At 37.8% G+C, this 24268-nt stretch overlaps 1 protein-coding gene across 2 annotated transcripts in view; it reads left to right on the plus strand.

Moving 5' to 3' along the window:
* The window catches only part of ZMYM2 (zinc finger MYM-type containing 2), an 88524-nt gene extending 66685 nt beyond the window's left edge, over nucleotides 1-21839 (plus strand). For both annotated transcript variants that reach the window (XM_065730110.1, XM_065730109.1), the window contains exons 11-23: nucleotides 1239-1404; nucleotides 2260-2294; nucleotides 4269-4398; nucleotides 4573-4688; nucleotides 5482-5653; nucleotides 7554-7661; nucleotides 9503-9597; nucleotides 10234-10402; nucleotides 11332-11483; nucleotides 14895-15009; nucleotides 16072-16323; nucleotides 16698-16818; nucleotides 19982-21839. In XM_065730110.1, coding sequence (XP_065586182.1) covers nucleotides 1239-1404; nucleotides 2260-2294; nucleotides 4269-4398; nucleotides 4573-4688; nucleotides 5482-5653; nucleotides 7554-7661; nucleotides 9503-9597; nucleotides 10234-10402; nucleotides 11332-11483; nucleotides 14895-15009; nucleotides 16072-16323; nucleotides 16698-16818; nucleotides 19982-20174 — 1824 coding nt within the window. In that variant the 3' untranslated portion in view covers nucleotides 20175-21839. The remainder of the gene's footprint in view (nucleotides 1-1238; nucleotides 1405-2259; nucleotides 2295-4268; nucleotides 4399-4572; nucleotides 4689-5481; nucleotides 5654-7553; nucleotides 7662-9502; nucleotides 9598-10233; nucleotides 10403-11331; nucleotides 11484-14894; nucleotides 15010-16071; nucleotides 16324-16697; nucleotides 16819-19981) is intronic.
* The last annotated feature ends 2429 nt before the right edge of the window (nucleotides 21840-24268 follow it).

Genomic DNA, 24268 nt, shown 5'->3' on the forward strand with positions numbered 1-24268 from the left:
TCATTTTAAATACTTGAAAATGACGATTGAGACTTGAATTTCCTGTATTGCCAGAGAATGGGGCTGAACTGGTCAAGTACAGAGAAGGAACTGAAATTTAATTAGTTTCTAAATGTGAAGTAATTGGCCTGTTGATACTTATTTGGAGTTGCATGAACTGCAGTTGGACCACTTTTTCAGCCATTGGAGCCTTGTGCCTAACTCCAGTGTTGTCTGTGGTTTTACACGCTAATGTTTTGTGTTGCATACTACCATAATTTCCCTCTTCCTCTCCCGGCTATACTATTAGGTTGAATTATTTTGGATTCCTAAGCATCCATAAAGCATTTATTCTTTTTCTACTTAGTTTTAAAGACTACTTTGGGATGGAGGTTGAAAGCAAATATGAAGGGGAGGAGTAATGCAAGCAACCCTTTTTTACTGAAGATGGGGCTAGTGCTGTTCAGATAGATTATATCATGGCCCATTAAATTCAGTGGAACCAATTAAGTAGAAAAATGTCTTAATTAGTGATGCCTCATGAAGTCATCCTCCAGCCAGATGGAGCATACATTTCTTAAATGTTTAGTTAGGGATGCAGAAGAACACAGTTTTGAGTTTCAAGTTTTTTGCTAATGGAAATCCTCTTTTAGTTTAGAGCTGGTTTTGTTGCTAATAAATAATGAGAGAAACTTGGAAGAGCTAATTAATAATCAGAATGTAAAATTGTTGTCAAAGTACCAAAATAATGAGAACAGAAAAGTTCTTTACACCAATGGGCCTTGATTTAGTCCCTAGAAAAGTGATTTTTGTTTAAGTCATTAACAGAACAAAGAAAATACCATGAAACTTTGCTGAGGGGGAGAGGGCGGGTAACACACAGCATGGGTTTAAGCAAGTCATGAAGGAATCTAATTTCTTTCTGCTCCTGTTTTGCAAAATGTTTTAGTGGAATTAGTGAAAACAGTTGCATACAATTTTTATTTTACTTCTGAATATGTACAAATGAGTGATTTTTAAGGACTTAATGTTTAAGTGGAACCAGCATATTCACTCTAGGCATTAAGCAAACAATTGAAAATGAAATGACCAGTGTGTTGGTCTACGCAGGTTAGAGGGTCATGTAAATATCGTAGTGCCTGCACAAGTGAGAATTAACTGTGTAGCAGTAACAATGCTTTAGTACTTTCAAAAACAACATGTTTTCTTTTCAAGACTTTTTAAAATTTCCAATTTTTTTTTTTTTTTTTTGCATGAAGGCTGCACGATGTGACTGTTGTAAGTCACAAGGAACTCTCAGAGAGAAAGTGCAGTGGCGTGGAGAAATGAAGCACTTCTGTGATCAGCACTGTTTGCTCCGTTTCTACTGTCAACAAAATGAACCAAATCTGGCGACCCAAAAAGGACCGGAGAACTTACAATACGGTACGTGCTTTGTGGCTGCTAAATGGCAGAGTACTTATTTTAAACCAAAGATTCAAAACTGCTTGAATTATTTATTTGTTGTAACAAACTTGCTTGCATTAGAGACTGCCCTTTTTTATTTGATCTGTTCTGTATTTCTTATGTTAACCTTTACTTTGTTGCTCTTTCGAGAGCTGAAAATGCTATCAGTGATCAAACTCGTTTGTAATCACTTTTTGTAAAAAACAAAACTCTTTGGGTTAAGCATAATTCTGGTGATTTACCATCATGGGAATACCAAGTGTTTTCCACTCTCATTATGCTCTAGTTTGTTGCTCTGTGGGAATGTTTCTCTTCAAAGCGTATTTTGGTCACAGATAGCAGATATACACCCCTTGAATTAAAAGGAAAAAAACGTAATTATGAGCAAAACAAAATGGAAGTATCTAGGTATGAGCAGTATATTGGTTTTTTGTTCTGTTGGGAACAGGTGCCTTTAGTTTTCTGGTGGGAGCAGAATGTGTTTGCATGAGATCTAAATAGCACATCAGCATGCAAGTAAATCAGCTTCTCATTTAACTTAATTATATCAACACAGCTTTTTGTTCGGCTGTTTTCATATTTGAGTATTTTAGTGCTTATCTTCTGAATCAAGTTTTGCTTACAGCTGACTGTAGCACTGATTTGACTTTTGGCTTTGTGTAAGGGTTGGTGCCAGTGTAGTGAGGTGCCTCAGAAGCATCAAGCTCAGTCCTCACCTGTGATGCAGTGCTGAGCAGCCCTGTGAAATATGGTACTCCAATGATACATATTAACATTTGCTCTGATACTGAAAGAGGGAAGAGAAATCTAAAAAATGTTTTCTTGCATTTTTAGATCAGGGCTGTCAAACCCCCCGAACAAAAATAACAGTAAGTACATCTGTATTGTACATGTATATAACCTAATTTGATGCATTTGAAGTGGAGGTGCTGTTGGCTTCAAGTGATGCTATTAAAAATGCCACAAATTGAGTATCTATTTAACTGTGGGTTTTGTTAGTCTTTGTTACATCCGTAGTTGAAATTAACTTTTTGAATGTTCATTTTTTCTTTTCAACATCTTCTGGAAAAAGAAATCAGCAGCCACCAATTTTATGTCTGTACTGCATGAACACATTGCTTGATAGTTCACCAACTGTGTGTATCTTCTTTCTTTAGACTGAGATGAACTTACTGAGTGTAGAAAGGGAAGAGAACTTCTTTGGCCTGTTGGAATCTGGAGGTCGTACTGCAGCTTTGAAAGGCTGAAAGCAAAGCTTTGGTTCATAAACTGTAGTTCTGAAGTGCAGAACAGTTAGGTACACAGGGTCAGATTGGTGGCAGAGTGGGGAAGCATGAGCTCCTTGCAGGAGGGCTGTCTGTGAAGGTGAGTGGAGCAGCAGCCTTTGTTAGGAGTCCATCAGTTTTTGACAGCTTGTCACACATCTAGAATCGTAGAATGATTTGGGTTGGAAAGGACTTTTAAGATTATCTACTTCCAACCCCCTGCTATAGGTAGAGACACCTACCTCTAGACCTGATTGCTCACAGCCCCATACAGCCTGGCCTTGAATGCCTTCAGGGAGGGGGCATCCACAGCCTGTCTGGGCAACCTGTTCCAGTGTCCACCCTCACAATAAATAATTTCTTCCTAATCTCATTATTTATAATAATTTTGAATATTGAGTTTAGCGTACTTTGTTTAAAACCTGGCTTTGTTTTCTCACACAGAAGATGTCAATAGCAGCTACTTCTCAGTGGAAAAAATTCTCACCTGAAAACAGGCTTCTGTAAGCTAAATCTTAGTCTTAAGTGAAAGTATTTTGGTGGCATTTTAAAATATGTTAATGAAAAACAAAACAAGATTGCTTGGGTAACTGGAGACATATTTAATATCATGTTAAACCATCATGTAAAAAACATTTAGTATTATAACTTTAATGCATTCCAATGATATTAATATATTTAAAAAAATTATGGACTGTCAGATAAAAACTGTGATTTGGTTATTTGTTCACATTTTAGAAGGTGCGTTGCCTGTTAAGTAAGTTCTCCTACCATTCTTGTGACTTCACATTCTTTCCATGTGAGGACATGTGAGACTAGTCTTAATGTGAATGATCAAATAAAAGTGGCAGTCTTGGTACCAGTGGTCAAAAAATGTATTTGGAGCAAAATATTTTTTCCTATCTACTGTAAGAGTGCTGTTTGAGCGTTATGTAGTTATTTCCAAGTATGTTGATGCTTTTGTGGAGGCAGCAGGGGGAGCTCACCATTCGTACTTTGGATAGTAAAGAGTGTAGCAGTAATGTTTTATTTAGAAATAGGTTGTTGGTTTTTTTTGGTAAGTGATTTTGGATTGCGGCCTACCAAAGAAGATCAGACCTTGAGCCAAAAGTTTGTTTTGCTATTCACAGATAATTATTTCATAGATTCATAGATACATTAGGTTGGAAAGGACCTACAAGATGATGTAGTCCAACCATCCTCATCACCATCCCTACCCACTAAACTACTAAATCAAATCCCTTCTCCCATATTATGAGATAGTTTAAGTTGTACTTCCGTGTGGACGAGGGATTAAAAAAAAAGTGGCAGAAGTTGTGAATTGGAATGCTAGGAATTGAAATGTTAGCCTAGAGTAAGCGAAGCACAGCTATGTAACACTCCTGGAAGTGGTAACTCATTGCTGGAGTGCAGAATAACTTGAAGTTGAGTAAAGGAACAGTGCTATTGTGTGCTGTGAGCTTCTTCTTCAGTATCTTGTGCATGGAGAGCATTGACTGATACATTAAATTAAAAAAACTTTGTGTTGAAATCAGTGTAGTGCAGCAGCAACATATTATCTTATTTGCTTGTCTGTAGGGGTCAGCACCACCACCTTCCCCAACACCTAATAGAGAGATGAAGAATAAGGCGGTTCTGTGCAAGCCTTTGACAATGACAAAAGCCACGTACTGTAAACCTCATATGCAGACAAAATCTTGTCAGACAGGTAACTCCAGAATTGTGCTAAAGCCACTTATTTCATCGTTGCAGGCTTTTTTTTTTTTTAAATTGTTATTTTATTGGAATGTATTGCAAATATATGATTTTTTTCCCCTAACCTGAAGGTGTAAAATTATTTAAGTTTCTGCAGCATTCATCTTTTTCTTTTTTCTCTTAATAGAAGATGATTGGAAAAAAGAGTATGTCCCAGTGCCTATTCCTGTACCCGTCTATGTCCCGGTGCCTATGAACATGTATAGCCAAACTGTTCCTGTTCCTACATCAATTCCTGTTCCTGTAAGTGAGACTTCAGCCTTATGTTTAAATTCGTGTCCATGCATGTGCATGCAAGGGGCTGCTTTGCATTGCTGACTGTTCTCCTCCTGCTCCACCTAAATAACTGCAAGGATACCACTGCACTGCTTACTGAACTAGAATCAGAAATCTGACTGTGACACATGACTTCCTGATTGCTCTTCAGGACCTGTTTGCCTTCTTTGAGTGCAAAAATCTTGTGCTACTGAATGTATTCAGGAAAATTCTGGATGATGCTTTTGTTTTCTGCATAAGCATTAAAGAAGATTTGTTCTTGTTTATAGTGGAGAAGCTGTGTTAAAAAAGAGCTGGCAGAGAAGGTTAAAGAAAGGAAAACAAAAAAGGAATCTTGTGCTGAGAAAATAACTCTAAGTTGATTTTTTACCATTTACATACCAAATCTTATCCAAACAGTAGAAGGAAACCCTAAATTCCCAAAGTTCCATATTTCATAAACAAGTCACTAGAACAGGATGTTGATTTGTCCAAATTGTTAGTCTGATATTACAGTTACATAGAGGTGGAGAACTCCAAAATAATTTCTGCTTTTGCTATGCCTACTTTATTTTGTTATATTTCTTTTTTGTCCTTTACTGTGCTCCTTTCTGTTCTGAATCTGTTACCCTGTCGGGTTACCACTGAAGTGATAACATTTTAATGTATTTTACCCCTCTTTTAGAGGAGGAGCATAGTCAGTGCTCCTGTGTTGATTGCAGTTAATTCTTTGTTGCAGCTGTTTTTTCATTTCTAACTGTTCTCTTCCCTGTCAACACAGGTGCCAGTTCCTATTTTCTTGCCCACTACTCTGGACAGCACTGAGAAAATCTTCGCAGCAATAGAAGAACTGAGGGGGAAAGTGCCCTCAAATCCTTTGGAAACGGAGCTACTGACCTTGTCAGAGATGGTGCCTGAACATGAGGGGAAAGCAGAAGTTTCTGATGCAACCAGTGAGTTAGTTATCACATCTTTGGTTCTTTGGAGTGCTGGGATGTGTGTGAATAGGGAGAAATACTGTTTGATGTTTGGGAAGATTCTTTCCGTACAACAACGCTACTACTAAGCTCTTATATTAAGTTGAAATCTTAATTGTTTAAGTAGTTTTAGACCATTTTAGCACAGTTAAAATACAGAAAACTTTCTGGTCTGCTTGTTCGTCAACTGTTTTCTCCTTAGTGTAACCTGAAACAAGCCATAACCAGACCACTCTTCTTTCCAGAAACTCTCCAGGCAAAACTTTAGGGGAAATGTTCTTCATACTGAGACTTAAAGGTCTGAACACAGCTTTCTTAACACAACAGGGACCTAGTCTCTTTGTGGTAATACTTTATTAGGCACAATTTACATTGCACGTAGGCTGCTAGAACTTAGAGGAACATTTATCTCAAAAGTGGTACTGTGGTCAACAAAACCAGATTACCAAATGCTGCTTTGGCTCTTGATTAATCCTCATCTACATTTGTCATCCCCTTTAAAACAGTAAGACATCAGCTGTCACATCATTGAGGTTGTGATGGTGAAATAATTTTCTAATTCCAGCAGCTCACCTAAAAAGAGAACTCTCACTGGGACAGTTTTTCAGCTGAAGATCAAACAATCCTGCATATCCTGTAATACTGTTTTTGCACTGCACATTTCTCTTTGTCCCTCTCTCCCGGTTCTGCTTGCTGATGTCGTCAAAGCTCTTCTGTATCTTCTCAGAGGAATTTACCTTTTCATCAATAAATCAGACTAACATTTTTTCTGTGATTCAGGTGAAGTTTGTTTTCAAGCTTTTTCAACAAATGTCTCAATGGGCACTCATAAATTACACAAACTTTGGACTTGGGCCTAATACATAGGAGGTCAGCAGGGCTGTAGAAATTGCCAGCACTGCCATTCTTTCACTAAAGCTGGATATTTCTGATAGCACTGCAAGGTTTTGGAGTACTGTGTCCAGTTCTGCGCCGCCAGTGCAAGACTGACATGGACATACTGGAAAGAGTCCATCAGAGGGCCACCAAGATGATGCAGAGGCTGGAACATCTCTCCCATGATAAGGTGCTGAGTGATCTGAAACTACTCAGCCTGATGGAGGCTCAGGGGGATCCCATTAATGTCCAGAAATACATGAAGAGTGGGTGACTAAGAGAATGAGTCCAGGCTTTTCTAGAGGTGCTCAGTGCCAGGACAGGAGGCAGTGGGTACAAACTGCAACCCTCTGAACACCTGCACTGCTTTGCTGTGCAGATGGCAGAGCACTGGCACAGGCTGCACAGAGGCTGTGGGGTCTTCTCTTTGGGGGTTTTCCAAAGACCCCTGGATGTGGTCCTGGGCACGGGAGGTCCCTGCCAGCCTTAACCATCCTGTGATGTTGTGATTCTGTGAAAGACTGAAATGCAGAGCATTTGAAGAAATCTGTCCTTGCCAGAAGTTGTAAGAGGTCAAGCTCTTGTTTTCTGTCAGCCTGCCTGCCTTGTTTCCTTTTGCACGATCTGTTTCACAGACTTGAAAGTCCATTCTATTGCTGGCAAAATAATGTAGAAAGATAGTTACATTTTTCCAGCTAATTTGTGTTCTGTGATTGGTTGATGTGATTCAGATTATCTGCTGTACACATATTATGTACACTGAAATTCATCTTAATGAAGAAGGAGAGATGGGCTAGTATCTTTTTTGATTAGGAAAGTCAGATTGGAGAATTAGATCTGATATCCTAAGAACAACAAAACCAAGGATGGCAATGAGCAGAAAAAGCAGTTTCAGAATAACTGAGGTTATAATGCTTTATATCTGCCCACTTCTTATAAATCCATATTAGTTTAAGTACAAGAATTTTTCCTTTTTAATTTAATTTTATTTTATTTACAGGTGTAATAGTTGAGTCAAACCTACTAAATTCAGAAACAGAAGCACGGACAAGTTTGCCAGATGTTCCATATGAGCCAGACCTTGATATTGAAATAGACTTTCCAAGAGGTACTTTTTCTATCATTTTAATAAACATTGTGAAATATTAGGAAATAGACATTATATGATGTATTTGAAGAAAGTAATATTTGAAATATGAAAATCCCTACTTTGAGACCCTTCTTGACTGCTATTTCTACTGCTCTCTATGTAGTGCAGTCAAATAGTCCTTGTTGCCTTTCACTGTATCCTAATCAATATGAGATTAAAAAAACAAACAAACAACAACAACAAAAAACCTCTCAGGTGTGGTTAGAACCTCCCTTGACGTGACTTCTCTTGAGTGTATAACTCATATCTTCCCTGGCTGTTCCCTTCTGTGTCTGCTGTTGGAAGCCTTGTGCTGTAGATAACCACACTACTTGCTCAGACTGAGCAGCTCCATTTGCTGCATGTCTAATTTAAATGTTGTCTCTTGGGATTATGAAAAAGGATTAACATTGCTCTAAGGAAGTTTACTAGCAAGATAGGCTACATGCATTTTTTAATCCCCTTATAAACAAGACTTGATACATGAGAAGGAGAAAAAAAGGAAGAAATGACAGTGGAATAGTAAACAATATTAGTTTATAATAGATTGTGGCCTTCCAGCACTTAAAGGGAGCTTATAAGCAGGGCAGAAATCAGCTTTTTACATGGATAGAGAGTGAAAGGACAGGGGGGAATGATTTCAAAGTAAAAGAGGGTAGGTTTAGATTAGATGTTGGAAAATTTTTCACTGAGAGGTGAGGTGCTGAAAGTTGTGGATGCCCCATCCCTGGAGGTGTTGAAGGTCAGGTTGGATGGGGCCCTGGGCAACCTAACCCGGTGTCTGATTGTAGCACTTGGCAACCCTGTCTGCAGAAGGGAGTTGGACTGAGATATCTTTGAGGTCCCTTCCAACCCAAGCCATTCTGTGATGTGCTGAAGTGTTTCTGATATTAGATAGCAAAAGAAAGACTGGTATTTAGTCTGGAGTGAAGTTCTTAAATCTTTACGTTTGTGTGCTATTTTATCTGGACCAGTTTTCCTCCTTATGGTGACTAAACTTCGTAATACTTTGAATGATGTCTTGAGTAGCAAGTTGGTGAAATAAGAATAATCTTCAGAAGAGTATTGTTTTTAGTGAAGTCATTGTTTGATAATGTAGTCATGAGCATCTTCAGTAAAGTAAATAAATTTAGAACTTGCAGAATTAAATCTCTTCATTCTGCTTGGTTCTCTGACAAAATAGTGCTTCATCCTAAACCTGAAATATTAAATGGCAAATATTAAATGGCAGTATGTCAAAATTGTATGTGTCTGTTCATCTACATTATTATAACATCTGTAACAGACTAGGCCTCTGCCTTTGTAAATATGGGCTAAAAACAGTTAATCTGAAAGAGTTGATGCTCTGACATGTTTAACCAGGAACAGTTGCTGTGTAAAATACTAAGAATGAATACAAGTTATGCCATTCCATGAACAAAGTACTTGTATGAAGCTAATTTGTAATTATTTCTATTAATGGCTTCATGTTTTCACTGTAACTTAAATATTTTCATATTAAAGGTAACCCAGACGTGAATAATTGTGTAAGGATCTGGAGGAAGAAGTGCTGACTTAATGATGTGACATGGTTTTTGAAAATATTCAATATTGTGTCCCTTGCAACTTACGTAGAAAAAGCACTTGGATGGTTTTGCCTTACCTTCAAGATACAAATACATTTATTCCCTCTTGCCAAAATCCAGTTGTCATTAACATTTCATGTGTGTGCTTTTATGTAGAATCTTTACATTAATGCACATTGATACAATTCATTGTTTCTTCAAATTAGTATTATGCAAAAAGAGTTTAAAAATAAGTTTTTTGTAATGTTTTTTCAGCAACTGAAGAGCTTGATACAGAAAATGAGTTTTTATTGCCTCCTGTTTTCGGGGAAGAATATGAGGAGCAGCCAAGGCCTCGTTCCAAAAAGAAGGTAATGATATATCATGCTATTAAAACATCACAAATTTTAAGTGGGCAGAAATATGCAAGGTTTTTCTCAGTTCTCATACCAATCTAAAATGTGTAATTTCTTTCTAATGCTTAGTTTCCAATCTTTGTGTTGTAAATTGGTATATTTAATGTAGTTAAGTCCTGTGTCTGTTGCAGTTAACTGTTGGCTTTAGTTAGGAGTGCAGTTTCTAAATTCTGATCCCATTTTGCTATAGAGGACTCACAGTGGTAGAACTGTTGCCTTGTGCTTTACCCACTCTGTTTTATATACTTCCTGTGCTCTCAGTTATGCTTTTCTACCTTCTACATGGATCAAAGCTCTCAATTTCATTTCATAATGAAGTAGAAGAATGTTGGCATCACTGTAGCTTGTAATGGAGCTATAGCACCTGCTGTACAGAATGTTTTTAAAAGTCCCTTTTAATTTGATTGTAATTTCCCTAGAATTTCAGTCAAAAATGTTAGACATTGCAAACAAATAAGCCATATTCTTTCATTTAGAAGGAAAATTAACAGGAAATACGGTGTTCCTGGTGGCCGACACAAAACTGATACTAAAACTTACTAAGAATGAATGTGTCTTAATGTTGCATTAACCACCCTGTTTCAATGGCAGGGAGTGAAGAGGAAAGCAGTGTCAGAGTACCAGTCTCACGATGATAGCTCTGAAAACTCAGAGTGTAGTTTTCCTTTCAAATACACATACGGTGTGAATGCATGGAAGCACTGGGTAAAGTCTCGGCACTTAGATGAAGAGCTTCCAGAATTAGAGGAGCTGAAATCAAGTAAGTATTTCCAAAAATCTGGCATCCAGTTTTTATCTTGATAGTGAGAAATGTTGATCTTGTCTGATTTTGAGATGGAATTTTTAATAGAAGTTTTCATACTTCCCTAGTGTTCCCACAATAACAAGGATTATTTTACCACAGAGTTGCCATGCTCTTTTTTTCCTAAAAGAATTTTATTTACTCAGTGCACTGGGACTTTCATCTCTAGTGCAAGCCAAGCTAAAACTTTTTTTAGCTCTTCTGACTTGTAACGACTCTTTCAATTTTATTTGTTTGCATCCCGATTCTCCTTATATTCTAACTCTTCTTGGAGTCTGCTCTTTTTCTGGGCTTCTTCTAAATTGCGAGGGAGAGGCATCCTACTTTTCATAGGATGAAGAGATCTCCATCAGAGGCTGGCATTACATGGCTTCGGAGCCCTGACATAGTGTGGCCTCCACTCCTGTGGGGTGTTGCTACTCTTTCTGCAAAGCTCCTCTGTATGTAGAGTTATTTACACTGAGGGGAAAAAGAGGGACTGCTGCTGCTCTTGCTGTTCTTCAGCTCCCACATGTCTTAGCACTGTTGTGTTTTGCTGTTGGATCTTTGGAAACTGCCATTTCTTCTGAAGGTCTCCCCCTGCCACTCTATTCACTTCAGTATCCTGGGCTACTTCCTGTCTCTGTGTCATCCTCAGCTGTGCATGACTCTAAGTTCTTCAATGGGTGAAGCTATATTTGGTTAATTAGACTTTACTCCGATAGTCTTGTTTATTTTAATATGGACCTAACATTTGAACTACTTCTAACATACATTTCAACTCATTCATTGGTTAGTGTAGAGGACATTAAATGAGTTTCCCCTACTCCAGTCCAAAAATACCCCATCCCACCCTCACCATGTAATAATACTGTTGTATAATGTAGCATTTTTTCTTTATTTTACAGCAAAGTCTGTGAAATTAAAGGAAGATCTATTATCACATACTTCAGCTGAGTTAAACTATGGGTTGGCCCATTTTGTCAATGAAATTCGAAGGCCTAATGGAGAGAACTATGCACCTGACAGCATCTATTATCTGTGTCTTGGGATTCAGGAGGTTAGTAGAGGCTGTAGAGATGGGAAGTGGAGCTGTTGATTTGGCTCTAATCTATTTCAGTGGGAGAATGGAGATAATGTGAATTTGTTGAATGAGAAGAGGCTAGGAGCTATTGTTAATGTAATTGTTCTGGTCTGGAACACAGAGAGATTGCTATATAAATCACATTGTAGAGAGTTGTCTGTATAGTAGATGAGTTTGCAGGCCCATTTTGAAAACTCAAATGTAAGCTGGTATTCTGTTAATATTTTAAGCTTCTCACTGGGTTAAAGCAAGGAATTTGTAATCTATAGCGATGTTTTCCATGATGTGCTTCATTTTGATTTGCTGAAGATGGCTTAACATAAGAGAAGAACAAAATAAGGAATGAGATGTAAAGTTCTTCCTAACTCTGTTACTTAGCAGATAGTGGAAACGAGCTATTTAAAGTGTCATTTTGAGAAATCCCATTTTAGTGAAAACTGGGGACAGTCAGTTTTCTTTTCCAGAATGTAGGAAACTCTGCAATATTTGTTGCCTTCCATTCCCCAGCTCCCTTCAATTGCAATTCTGTTGTATTTCAAAGTAAACGGGAATCAGTTTAGATGCATGTGAAAGCAGGAACATTAGATATTTTAAAAAGGTTTTCTGTAGTTTATCTTCTAAGCAGGGGATGTTTTAATTTATGATACATAAGACAAGTCATAGATAGAATAAACCATATTCAGAGCTCAGAAACAGAAAATTTTGTTTAATTTAAAGGATAAAAACTGCATGTGATGTGAAAGCCAGACATTCACAAACTATGTCTCTGCTGTTAATGGAAATCTTAAAAAAAAACAAAAAACAGTGCCTCCAAAATCTTTTATGTATTAAGAATATACAAAATTAAGGAATTATGTGATATTTCTTCCACCTGGTTGAAAATTAGGAAGTGAGCATTCATTGGCATTTTAGTCAATATTGTTGAAAAGCGTGTTTCAATTCAGCTAGCTTTCTGCCACTGCACTCGCATGATCTACTGTCTCTGTATCTTTCTGTTGAATTGAAAATAGTCTTATTGAGCTGATAAACAGAGAGAGCTCTGTGTTTAGAAAACAGAACGTAACTAATAGCTTTTCTCTTTTCACCTTTTTCTTCATGCCTTTGACACTGTGTGTTTTGTCTATCATGGTAACTAGCAATACATAAAATTTGATTTTTTGCTTCATCAGAATCAGTGTGTGTTTGGTACGACACAAATAACAGGACTCTTAACACACACACAACAGCGAAACATTAAAGGAAGAACTTGTATTCCTGTTATTTTAAACATTGCTTATATTTAGCATCCAGTATTTAGTTCAGGTGCTGTTATTGGCCTCATTTCATTGCCACGTGTGCCCCTGGCATTCAGGCTGGTTGGAAGATTTTCCCTGTTCTGCTGAGTTTGCGTTTCACAGAGGCAAGAGGAGCAGAAGCATGTAAGCATGTGATCTGTCAAGGGTTGCAGCCCACACCTGTGTGCTAAAGGCAGACTGTATCTGTGGAAAGATACTGAAACAAGCTAATGGTACACTAAATGCAATGTAATCTTTGCAACATGCAACAAAACTCCACTGCCTTCCAGTATTTTCATACCCTTTCTTTCCATCTGACTGCTCTGACGTAGGTACTCCTGAAAGATGGGATAAATTATCTGTTGCTGTATGAAGGGTGTTGGCTCTGTTTAACTCAGAAAGGGGCTCAGAGATGATCAAGTGATAACAAGATCAGCGATATTTTACTTAGAGTAATACATCAAAGGAATAGAACGTGGTAGATGTGGATTTGAAAAAGAGCTCTCCTCCATCAGACTGTATCCTCAGTAGTGAAGCCGTGGCTCAAGCTAGGATGTTTCCTCCTGTGTATACCATGATTAGAGCCCAGCAGAAGTGCTCAGGATACCCTCAAGCCCTAAGCTGTCTTTCTGACTTTGTACAGTAATCAATTTTTTCTTGAACAAAGCACTTGGAAAACCTTTTACAGCACGATAGTCCCCAAATGAAACCAGTAGCTATTCTCAGTTCAGGTTCATTTGAAACTGAAATAGTTCTGCTTGCAGCCAGAATTGGTTCAGTGATGGTTTTGATAAACCTGAAGTACTTACTCTTCTTGAAAAATATTATGCCTAAAATAAAGATTGTCACATTATGAAGTGGGCATTGAGTGGAAAGGGTTCCTCTAGAGTAAGGCATTACCTTGCCTGGCAGCCCTGCTGCATCATGGCCTTCCTTCTTTGTATCAGCACAGGCTGATTTTTTGCACATGGCATTGAGGGGAAGGGTCTGTAGTGTCTGCAGCAGTGGGAGGAAATTGGTCTGGGTGCACTGGGAGAGCGGGAGTTGAAGCCTCTTCAGCTGCTCTCCTCTTCATTTGTCCCTTAATCTATGCCTGCATATGCTCAGCAAAATGCTAATGAAAAAAAGAGTGCATAATTTAATAACGAGTGTAATAGCCAGGGTGATTTGGGAAAGTTCAGGCCAGTAGGGCTTATTGGGTATTTGAGTGTGCTGGGTGCAGCTCTGCCTGCTCCCCATCCAAATGAAAATGTGGTGGAAACTTCTTGGAAATGTATTAATTAATTTTCTTCTTTTCAAAAACCGAGGTGCAGAGATAGGAAAATCAAGATGTGCTGAACCGTTCAGTAAAAATGAGCACTGTGTGATGTTATTTCAAGTACGTGGACAGAAATAGATGCCATTTCCAGAACTGAGTGCATTTTTTTTGTGTCTGCCACTTTTATTGTGCTCACTAACAGGCTTGTTCACTCAGAGATAACAATGAAGTGGAAATGTTAAGCAGCCAATCCTCTATTTCTTAGAAGTGCCTCCAGAGAGGATAACATCAAACACTAGCACAGCCCTCAGCTATTAATTCCTGATTCAAAAAATTTGTAACGTCAAGAGGGTGAGGGTAAATAGACTGCACAGTAGGCAGGTGCCTCACATCAACCTGTTGTTTCTCTTCCACTGCTGCATAGCATTACCACAGATATATGGGATTATGTTTTTTGCTCAAACTTGTTGGAGATGCTTTTGTTGTTGACCAGACTTCACATATAAATGGCAGCTTCTTTCTATATGTCTTTCCTTTTTTTTGATGACCCATCTTTAGGAAAAGATGTTAGGATTTACATATATATTTAAATTACTCCTCATTCACTGATATAGTGTTGGATACAATAACATTTTAGAGAGAATTGTTTGAGCTGTAATTAATCTATGATTCACATCTAGTTAGAAGTTTACAGCATACATTGTATTGGAGTTTAAAACTTTTCCAGTACTTAGCGGGATTTCATTTTATTTTCAAATACTATTTTTAGTAGCATTGTGCTGAAAAACAATGCTGTAGCACAAAATTTGTCCTAATCTGATTTTTAAATATTGTCTGTTACTTTCTTCTCTATAGTATTTATATGGAAGTAATCGAAAAGACAACATATTTATTGATCCAATCTACCAGACGTTTGAACAAGAATTAAATAAAATCCTTAGAAGCTGGCAACCAAGCATACTTCCAGATGGTAATTTTCTTTTTGGTCATGTATGTTTTTCATCTCTTAATAGCTTTATTTTTAAGCATGTAGCTATACAGGAACATTTTATATGTTGAGGTAGTAATTGATTAAACATCATAAAAATTTCATATAAAAGTTCAACTAAGACTGTACTTAGTAAATATTGTCTTGTTTCTTGGTAATCCGCATTGTAAGAGTTGCTTTTGCCACCACCTGTTTATTTGAAATTGACTACTGATCTTCAGGAGGAGAGAAAAATCAGTAAAAATGGCTTGTTTTTGACTTGTTTGTACCCGAGCTAATTTTTGCTCAAATGAGTCTCCAGCTGGGAAAGAGCCAGGCAAATGCTGGACCAGCTTGCTATATATTAAGTCTTACCTGTACTGAGGAAACTGTTTGGAATGTTTTGCTCAGGAGTGTTGTCAGTTCATAGAGAAAACAGGTGTAGTATACTAGGAAATTTTTCCCAGAAGATCCATTTTGGTACTAAACTACAGAATCCATTCTTCCATCTCTGTCACAAACTTCTTGTGTGTGAGAGCTCCTCCTTACCAGCCCTTCTTCTCTTTACTTGGTATGGTCATTTATCTGTATAGCTTAGGAGGGCTCTGTTTATGACCAACCACATAGCCTGAAAGATCTTCCCAAGTAAATATCCATGAGCAATAAGAAAGAAGGTGTACCTGTGCAGAGGCCTTGCCTGAGCAGAATAAATAAAAGTCAGAAATACGCTTTTTTTGTGTGAAGGAACTAAGAGGTTAGGCCCTTGAACATTTGCTTTTATGTAATAAAGTGAGGGAATTGCATGTAAGAGATACTTCCTGTGTGAGATTGCATATATCCCATTGTCTGTCTTTTCCTGAAACTGTGAGTTCCAGTGTCTTTACAGGGTGGTTTTGAAGGGTTATAGGCACTTAATTAAATACGTTTGTGAAAGGCTTCTGTCATTAGCACTTTACTAAATTTTACAGCAAACAGAAACTACTATAATTATTATTATTACATCTGGACAGCTTATGGGATAATTCATTATACTTTCTCTAATGTTTTTTTTTTTTTTTCCTGAAGGATCAATATTCTCTCGAGTGGAAGAGGATTATCTGTGGAGGATTAAACAGCTAGGATCGCATTCACCGGTTGCTCTTCTGAATACTCTGTTCTACTTTAACACCAAGTATTTTGGTCTGAAAACAGTGGAGCAGCACTTAAGACTTTCTTTTGGCACTGTTTTCAGACACTGGAAAAAAAATCCTCTAACAATGGAAAGCAAAGCTTGTCTTCGATATCAAGTGTCTTCCCTGTGCAGAGCTGATAGTGAAGGTACTATGACAGTTCCAAAATAAGTATTGCAGGAACATCCACGTTTCACTCATCTAAGGGACATCTGGGCAGTTTGCCAGGAGCCAGAGGTCTGCCGTTGCATAAAGTTCAGTTCTTGGCTCTTGGGTCTTTAATGGGAGTGTGTTGGGAATACAGTGTCTCTGCATTTAATGATGCCTTTCAGCCCTCTAGCCTCTGTGGTATGCACTGAGACTCTGATGTGGCAATGGGTTGCATTTCCAGTGCATAGATAAATGCAGATGTGATGACGGTGTTGCATAGGTTGAATTTTTATCAGTCCACTCTGGGGTATTTACTGAAAAATGTGAAATAACTATGTTGTGGCTTAGATGTTGTTGGTTTTCTTCTTAAAGATAAAATTACTACTGGGAAAAGGAAACATGAGGACGATGAACCAATATTTGAACAAATTGAAAACACATCTGATCCAGCTAGATGCCCTGTGAAACTGTTTGAATGCTATCTGTCTAAAAGGTATGTATGATATGGGGTAAAAAGTAAGAGTTCTTGAGAAAACGTGGTACAAAAGGGAAATGTTTTGATGACACATTAAATATGCTCAAGCAAAAGGAGTGTATTGAATTCTTCTAAATATATATATATATAAATGAAAGCACTGAAATCTCCAGTCCTGTAACTGGACAACACCTGCACAAAGTATGAAAGCAGGCAGAGTACTGTCAAAAGTTTCATCTGGGAATAATTTCTTACACAAAATTCCCAAGCATCCTGCAGAGAATTACCAATTAAGAATTACCAACAAGGAATCTGGTAGATTTTGCTGCTGGAATGTTGTTTGTGATGTCTGTGCCTCTTCAGTAAGAGGTTTGTTGAGAAAATTTGGCCCTAGAACATGGAGCACAAGCCGTATGGGGAGTGGCTGAGGGAATGGGGGCTGTTCAGTCAGGAAGAGAGAAAGCTCAGGGGAGACCTTATTGCTTGCTCACAACTTCCTGAGGTTGTGGTGAGGTGGGGATTGGCCTCTTCTCCTGGGTAACACTGATAGGACGAGAGGTTATGTTGCACCAGGGGAGGTTCAGGTTGGATATTAGAAACACTTTCTTTTCTCAGGAAGTGGTGAGGCATTGGCACAGGCTGCCCAGGCAGGTAGTGGCATCCCTGTCCCTCAAGGTGTTTAAGGAAAGGGTAGATACAGTACTTAGGGTCATGGTCTAATGGGCAATATTAGTGGTAGGTGGATGGTTGGACTTGGATGTTCTCAGAAGTCTTTTCCAACCTTAACGATTTTCTGATTTTGGAAATAGATTTGCTTCATGTTAAGTCATCACAAATTTCAAAGGTAGATACTTTGGAGTTATATTTGACAACATATCTAAAAATATTTTGCAGTAGAAAAACATAATCATCAGTAGCTCTGCATTTAGAAATAGCTTGTTTCCTTCCTATCTGTTCAATTAATACATTAAAAAGAAAATGTTAGGAAAATCTTACAGAAAAAAAGAATTAGCAGCTAAATGTCTTGGAAGTGTTTGAGAACAGGATTTCATGGGAAATATTTTTTTTAATTGGAACGACCACTGCATCAACTGATTTTAATGCAGACAATGTATTTAAGTGTAAGTAAAATATAGACAAGTGATACAGGAGAAGAAAAAATACCTTGTGCATGCAACAAAGTAAATCAAATGAAGTATGAGATCCAGCCTGTCTTGGGAAGTAGTATCTTATTATTAAAAGTGAAGAATGGTGTAGACCGTGGTTGTCCAGCCTTTTGGTTTGCCTCAGCCACTTTGATTGAAGAGAAATTGTCTTGGGCTGGACATAAAATATATAGCTAAAGTACATAAGTAACAAAACTTCTTAAAACATATAATAAAGGGCAACAAAAACGTAAAAGTAGTGGGAGATTTGACCTTGTTTTAGTGAAACTGATGAATTTTGATAATGTTTTTCAGAAATCTTGAAACCCGTTCTCAAGTTCCTCTATCAAAATGGAATGCAGAGCTGCATATTTTTGGCTATTCACAGGGCTGTGTTTAGCCAGTGTATCAAAATGCATACCATTATTTGCCTTTACTTGAGCTTACCATAAATTGATTTTCATTTTGAATGCTGTTAGGGTTTGAAACACAGTGCGGATAAGTAGATTTTTTACTTTAAAGTCATGAAAAATTGCAAAATTTTTCAGTACTGCTCTGCACCTCTCCACAGTATTATCTTGTTGCCTGCGTAGTTCAAGCTCAAGCTACATACTGTCAACTCATGAGAAATATTGCTAAATATCACATAGTTATGTTAGATGTTTATCTTATGGAGTCGCAGTGTGAGCTGTACAAGGTTGCATGCGACCACAGACTGAAAGTTGGACACACGTAATGTAAAGATGCATAATAATATTTTTCATAATAAGCTCAATTCTGATTGCTCAGGGCAAATGGAGAGTTTTGGAATGCTTTCTGTCCTTGCACTGTCATAATTTGAAGAGGATATATTATTACATTGTTGAAGATGTTTCTGAATGGATATTACACAGCCATCAGGTGATCAAATCACCTTTCTTTGGAAACACCTCAAGTCTGGGAAAAGGAACGCACTTAAGCCCATTAGGATCATAATTTATGGTGTGGTTTCAAGTCCAGCTATCCTACAGATACTGGTCACTACTGCTGACTAGCGCAGCAGACTGTTTCTCCTGGTTCCACTTGTACAATGTGTACATTGCATATTCAAAATAATTTTGTTAAATAATTTAATACTTAAAAATGTATTATATGTGAACTGTTGTAAAGTTTGAGATAATGCCAGCTGTTTGAAATCTATGTGCCAACCAGTGGACAGTTGCAGCTGAAATGTGAGTCCTTTCATTCACAGCTGTGAGCAATACACCATTGCTCATTTCTATAAAAATGTAGGAAGGAGTTGAATATAGTTGAATTATTAGAATGTAATAAAACATCACATTCTGGCTTCTAATCTGACTTACTTAAGAGCAGAAGAAATGAAAATTTACCCTAGTGGGTGAAAAGCAACACCTGTCAGCTGGTCTGGGAAGATGACCTTGATAGATTTACCTAACTAGCGTGTCGTACAGTTGACTTCTGAAGTCTGCAGTATATATGAAATAGAGAGCATGAGTGAGTACTTGTGTATGAAAAAAATAAAAATAAAATAATTTGTTAGTGGGTTAGAAGATATGCCTGAGTTGGATAGAGCAAGTGTATGAGCTGCAAGATATAACAGTCGAGAATTAAGGAATTTTAAGACATAGTGGCCAACTCTTTGTGCAAATAGGAAGAGGGATCTTAGCTTCTTGCTGCACTTCCATGCACCGCAGAACTACCATCCTTGATTTTCAAGGGAAGCCCAACCTCTGTATTCAGAAACAGAAAGTATTTTCTGTTTTAGCAAGTCCTAGAGTTGCAGAGTTGTGCAAAACTGGAGGAGCCTGCAGTCTCATGTACTCTTGCTCAGTCCTAGGCATCTGCTTCGGGCTGTCCTGAGGGTGCAGGACTAGCTGGCTCTGTGTACAAGATAGCATTTCTCCACAGTAATGTTCATTTTGTAGCTTGCCAAAGAATAAGTAATCTTTTGATAACACATAATATCAGAAATATTAGCATATTAATTTATCCTGTAAAACTGTTACTATAATCTCCCTTATTTTTCTTCCTTGTAGCCCACAGAATCTGAATCAGAGGACGGACATGTTCTATTTGCAACCAGAATGCTCTGTATCCTCAGATAGTTCTGTCTGGTACACTTCCACCTCACTGGACCGCAACACTTTGGAAAATATGCTCGTACGGGTTCTTTTAGTAAAAGATATTCATGAAAAAGACAATTATGAACTGGATGAAGACATAGATTAAAACAGACTTCCAAAAACAGTCAAGAAAACAAACAGCATTAGCATTTAGTCATGCTGCTAGATTTTTATTATGGAGAACATTTCAAGTTTACCCTTTGTTTTATGAGTTTTGTAGCATTGTGTACCCTCACCTGGGTATTAACATGTAAATAGTCTGTGAGTGAAAGTTTCCATTATTCTGCGTAGTGATGCTAGGCTACATAACACATTTCAGATTCTTTTTTTTTTATTGTTATTTATTTGACTAGGTATGTTTGTAACTTTTTACATTGCAAAATATGAATGAGAATGTGCCATGTGTAATTTTTTTTTCTTGTAGTAAGAGACATCCATATTGCACAACTCTACTGTCGCAAGCTCCCTTGAAAGGACACTCTCTTTTAATGGGCTCTTAAACCGAATGGTTGTGTATGGGTAGCACTACTAAAGTTTAGAACTTGCTGTGTCTTGGAGAATTTTTAAATAAATTGTAAACTAATAGGTTTTTTACTTTTTAGTTACTGAAGCCTTATAAGGTTATGTAGAGAAATTCCATCTTATGTACCAAAAATAGACAAAAGAGAATGCTGTCAATATTGGTGTACTGTAATGTGAATCTATTCTGGTGAAAACATTTTTTTTGTTGCCCTTATTAAAACCTTAGTGTCCTTTCCTTATTTGTGACTCTCTCTCAATTGCCCCTGCAAATAATATATATATACATGTATAAATAAATGAACATAAGCTTAAAGCATGTGATCATCATGACATGTATTTTGTTTAAAAAAGGGAGACAAAAGAAAAAAAAAATCCAGAAGAAAAAGTAGGGAAAAAATGTCTGATGATAATGCTATTTAATTCTTTTCTGTCTTTACTTTTCCAACCACAAATGCTGGTACCTCATGTCACTGTAAATCTGTCCTTTGTAGCCTTAGCGAAATGAATTTTGATGCTGTATTACATAAAGTAATATGGTATACTACATTTGAACTTGTTTGTTCTTGCATTGCTGTACTTAAATACAGTCAGTACTTGACAATGGGTGGGGAAATTCTTTTAACTAATGCCTCCATACAAAAGCCATATGACACATGATGTTGCAGAACGCTGATAAATTTTTGAAGAAAACGCCTTTCATATGTTCTGTATCCTTTCATTGTGCTTATTCTGCATAAGGGGTCTGGTTTCCAGAACTGCTTAAGTTTTGTTTCTTGCTTTTGTTAACTGATGCAAGCAATGCAGTGGCTCATGCAATGATTTTGCTATTGTTCTGAAAAAAAAAAAAGTGGTAAAATATTATCCTATAGTCATTAGTTTTGATTTCTTAAATGACTTCAAGTGTGTTGAGAAGAATCATTTATTAAAGAGGGAAATTTTCTGTCTGTGTATGTATCTGTATATATATATATACGCATGCATGTGTGTGTATGTATATGTACACATACCACCTTAGAGCTCATTTTTTGCAAGGGACTGCATGACTTTTTCATTTTCCTTAGCTTGAGAAGAATGCACTTGGAGACACATCTTTCAAAACAGAAATAAAGCTTCAGTTGATTTGTTTTGTAAAGCAAGTTCATTTAAATTTCTGCTCTTCTTGTATGTCTGTGAATATGTATTGACTTCAGATATACCACTATTTCAAAAGTAGATGGAGATGTCTATGTTTTATTTTTCATTTCTTGCTGGTGGCTCTATCCTTCCTGTGAAATCAAGAAGTAGCACAGAGAAACACTCTGTAGATCACTTCTAACTTTAGTACTCTTTTCCCTTTGTGAGTGCATAAGAACTTAAGTGTGAGGGTGGTTTTTGGTGGGTTTGTTTGTTTGTTTGTTTTTTAATCAACAGACGTAGAATGTGCCCATGTAACACAGAAGTTAACACCACTTTGTTGTGACCACTCCAGTTGAACACCTGACTTGAACGTAAGTTGAATTTTGAGTACGGGAACCATTTAACTGCTTAAGATGCATTGTGCTTAACATGAAATGCTTCTTTTTCAATCGTAGAATCACAGAATCACCAAGGTTGAAAGTGATCATCCAGTCTAACCGTCTATTTCTTACCAATATCCCCCACTAAACCATGTCCCTTAGTACATCTGAATCTTTCTTGAACAGCTTCAGGGTTGGTGACTCCACCACCTCCCTTGGGCAGCCTATTCAAGCAGTCTCTCAGAGAAGAACTGTTTCCTAGCTTCCAACCTGAATCTCCCCTGGCATAGCTTGACACCATTCCCTCTTGTCCTCTCACTAGTTACATGGTAAAAGAGGCCAACCCTCACCTCATGACAACCTCCTTTCAGGCTGTTGTAGGGAGCAGTGAGATCTCCCCTGAGCCTCCTCTACTCCAGACTAAATAATCCCAGTTCCCTCAGCTGCTCCCCATAAGACCTGTGCTTCAGATGCCTCACCAGTTTTGTTGCCCTTCTCTTAGAAGACATGCTCCAGGGCCTCAATATCTTTCTTGTAGTGAAGAGCCCAAAACTGAGCACAATACTCAAGGTGTGGCCCCACCAGAGCTGAGTACAGAGGGATGATTACCTCCCTGCTCCTGCTGTTGTGCTATTGCTGGTACAAGCCAGGATGCCATTGGTCTTCTTGGCCACCTGGGCACACTACTGGTTTATGCTGAGCACTGACCAATACCCTCAGATCCATTTCCTCTACGCAGTCTTTGAGCCACTTTGCCCCAAGCCTGTAGTGTTGCCTGGGATTGTTGAGGCCAAAGTGCAGGACCCAGCACTTGGTCTTGTTGAACCTCATCCCATTGGCCTCAGCCCAGTGATCCAGCCTGTCCAGATCGCTCTGTAGGGCCTCACTGCCCCCAGGCAGATCGACGTTTCCAGACAACTTGGTGTCATCTGCAAACTGACTGAGGGTGCACTCAGTGCCCTCATCCAGGTCATCAATAAAGATACTGAACAGGGCAGGCCCCAGCACCGAACCCTGGGGAACATCTCTCCCTATTTAGTATAGTGTTTAAACACACTCATAGTTCTGTAAAACTATGTATTTTAAATGTGAAACTTCAGTACCCTGATTCAGAACTAGAGTTAAATGTGTGTGTGTGTGTTGAGTCTTTAGTCTTAAATAGAACCTAAATTGTTGTTCTCAAAATCAGATAATTGTTACTCCTTAAATAAGATCAGTTGTTACTGTGGTATACTGAACAATGGATATACATTTTCAGTGTGACTAGAAAATGATAAATACTTTCTGAATTTTATCAGAAAACATGCTATTATCCTGAACTCTTCACTTTTTCTACCCAGGATTCACTTTCCATCAGTGGAATATTTAAGTTAGGACTTGAAGTAATTTTTAAATATGGATCCAAGTTGGAAACATAAAGATGGTTGACAAGAAAGTAAGTTTTATTCCAGTAGATGGAGCTATTCCATCACCAGCAATAATGTTCTTCGTGAGTTTATTGTGATTAGACCAAATGTAAACTACTGAAGTACTGCAGTAAGGAATGAGTCAAGACTGAACATATACCTGGAATTTTTAAATTTGAACAGGAATGCAAAATGCAATAACAAGCCTTCTTTTTCTGGAAGAACAAAAAAACAGAAGACATTAAATTTTGTAATAATTAGAACAAATATATATATGTAGTTAATATAGTACTATATATATAGTAAGAACTGTCAGCAGCTGGACTAGAATCAGGCCAGAGTAAGGTGTCACCTGACAAATTGCTGTACAGAAAAATGTGCAGTGTCCTTCCCTACACAGAGCTCCCTAGCTAGTGATGTGTATCTGAATCCCTCCTTCACTTTCCACCTTTAGAGGGAAGTGTGAAAGGGCAGTCTAGCTGTTCTGCCCATCTCTGTATGCTCTGGCACTGCTTAACTGAGAAATGCACCTGGAAAGTGTTCTGCGTCTCCTCAACCGGGGCTCTGGTGCTGAAGAACTCACACAGGTGAAGTCATAGCCTCAAGATACTGGGAAAATGAGAAGACAGCAGTGAACAATTTTCTATTACATAGAAAATACAGCCTCGTGAAAAACACATGCATTCTTCCAAAAAGACATTTGAGAGTTTTTTCTTATAAATAAATATACAAACATTTTGGGTGTATGTAAAGAAGGCAGCTTAGGTGTTGTAATT

The sequence above is a fragment of the Cyrtonyx montezumae genome, unplaced genomic scaffold (genome assembly GCF_038088225.1).
Source record: "Cyrtonyx montezumae isolate F1298 unplaced genomic scaffold, pur_monq_1.0 scaffold_12, whole genome shotgun sequence".
In the NCBI taxonomy this organism is placed as follows: domain Eukaryota; kingdom Metazoa; phylum Chordata; class Aves; order Galliformes; family Odontophoridae; genus Cyrtonyx; species Cyrtonyx montezumae.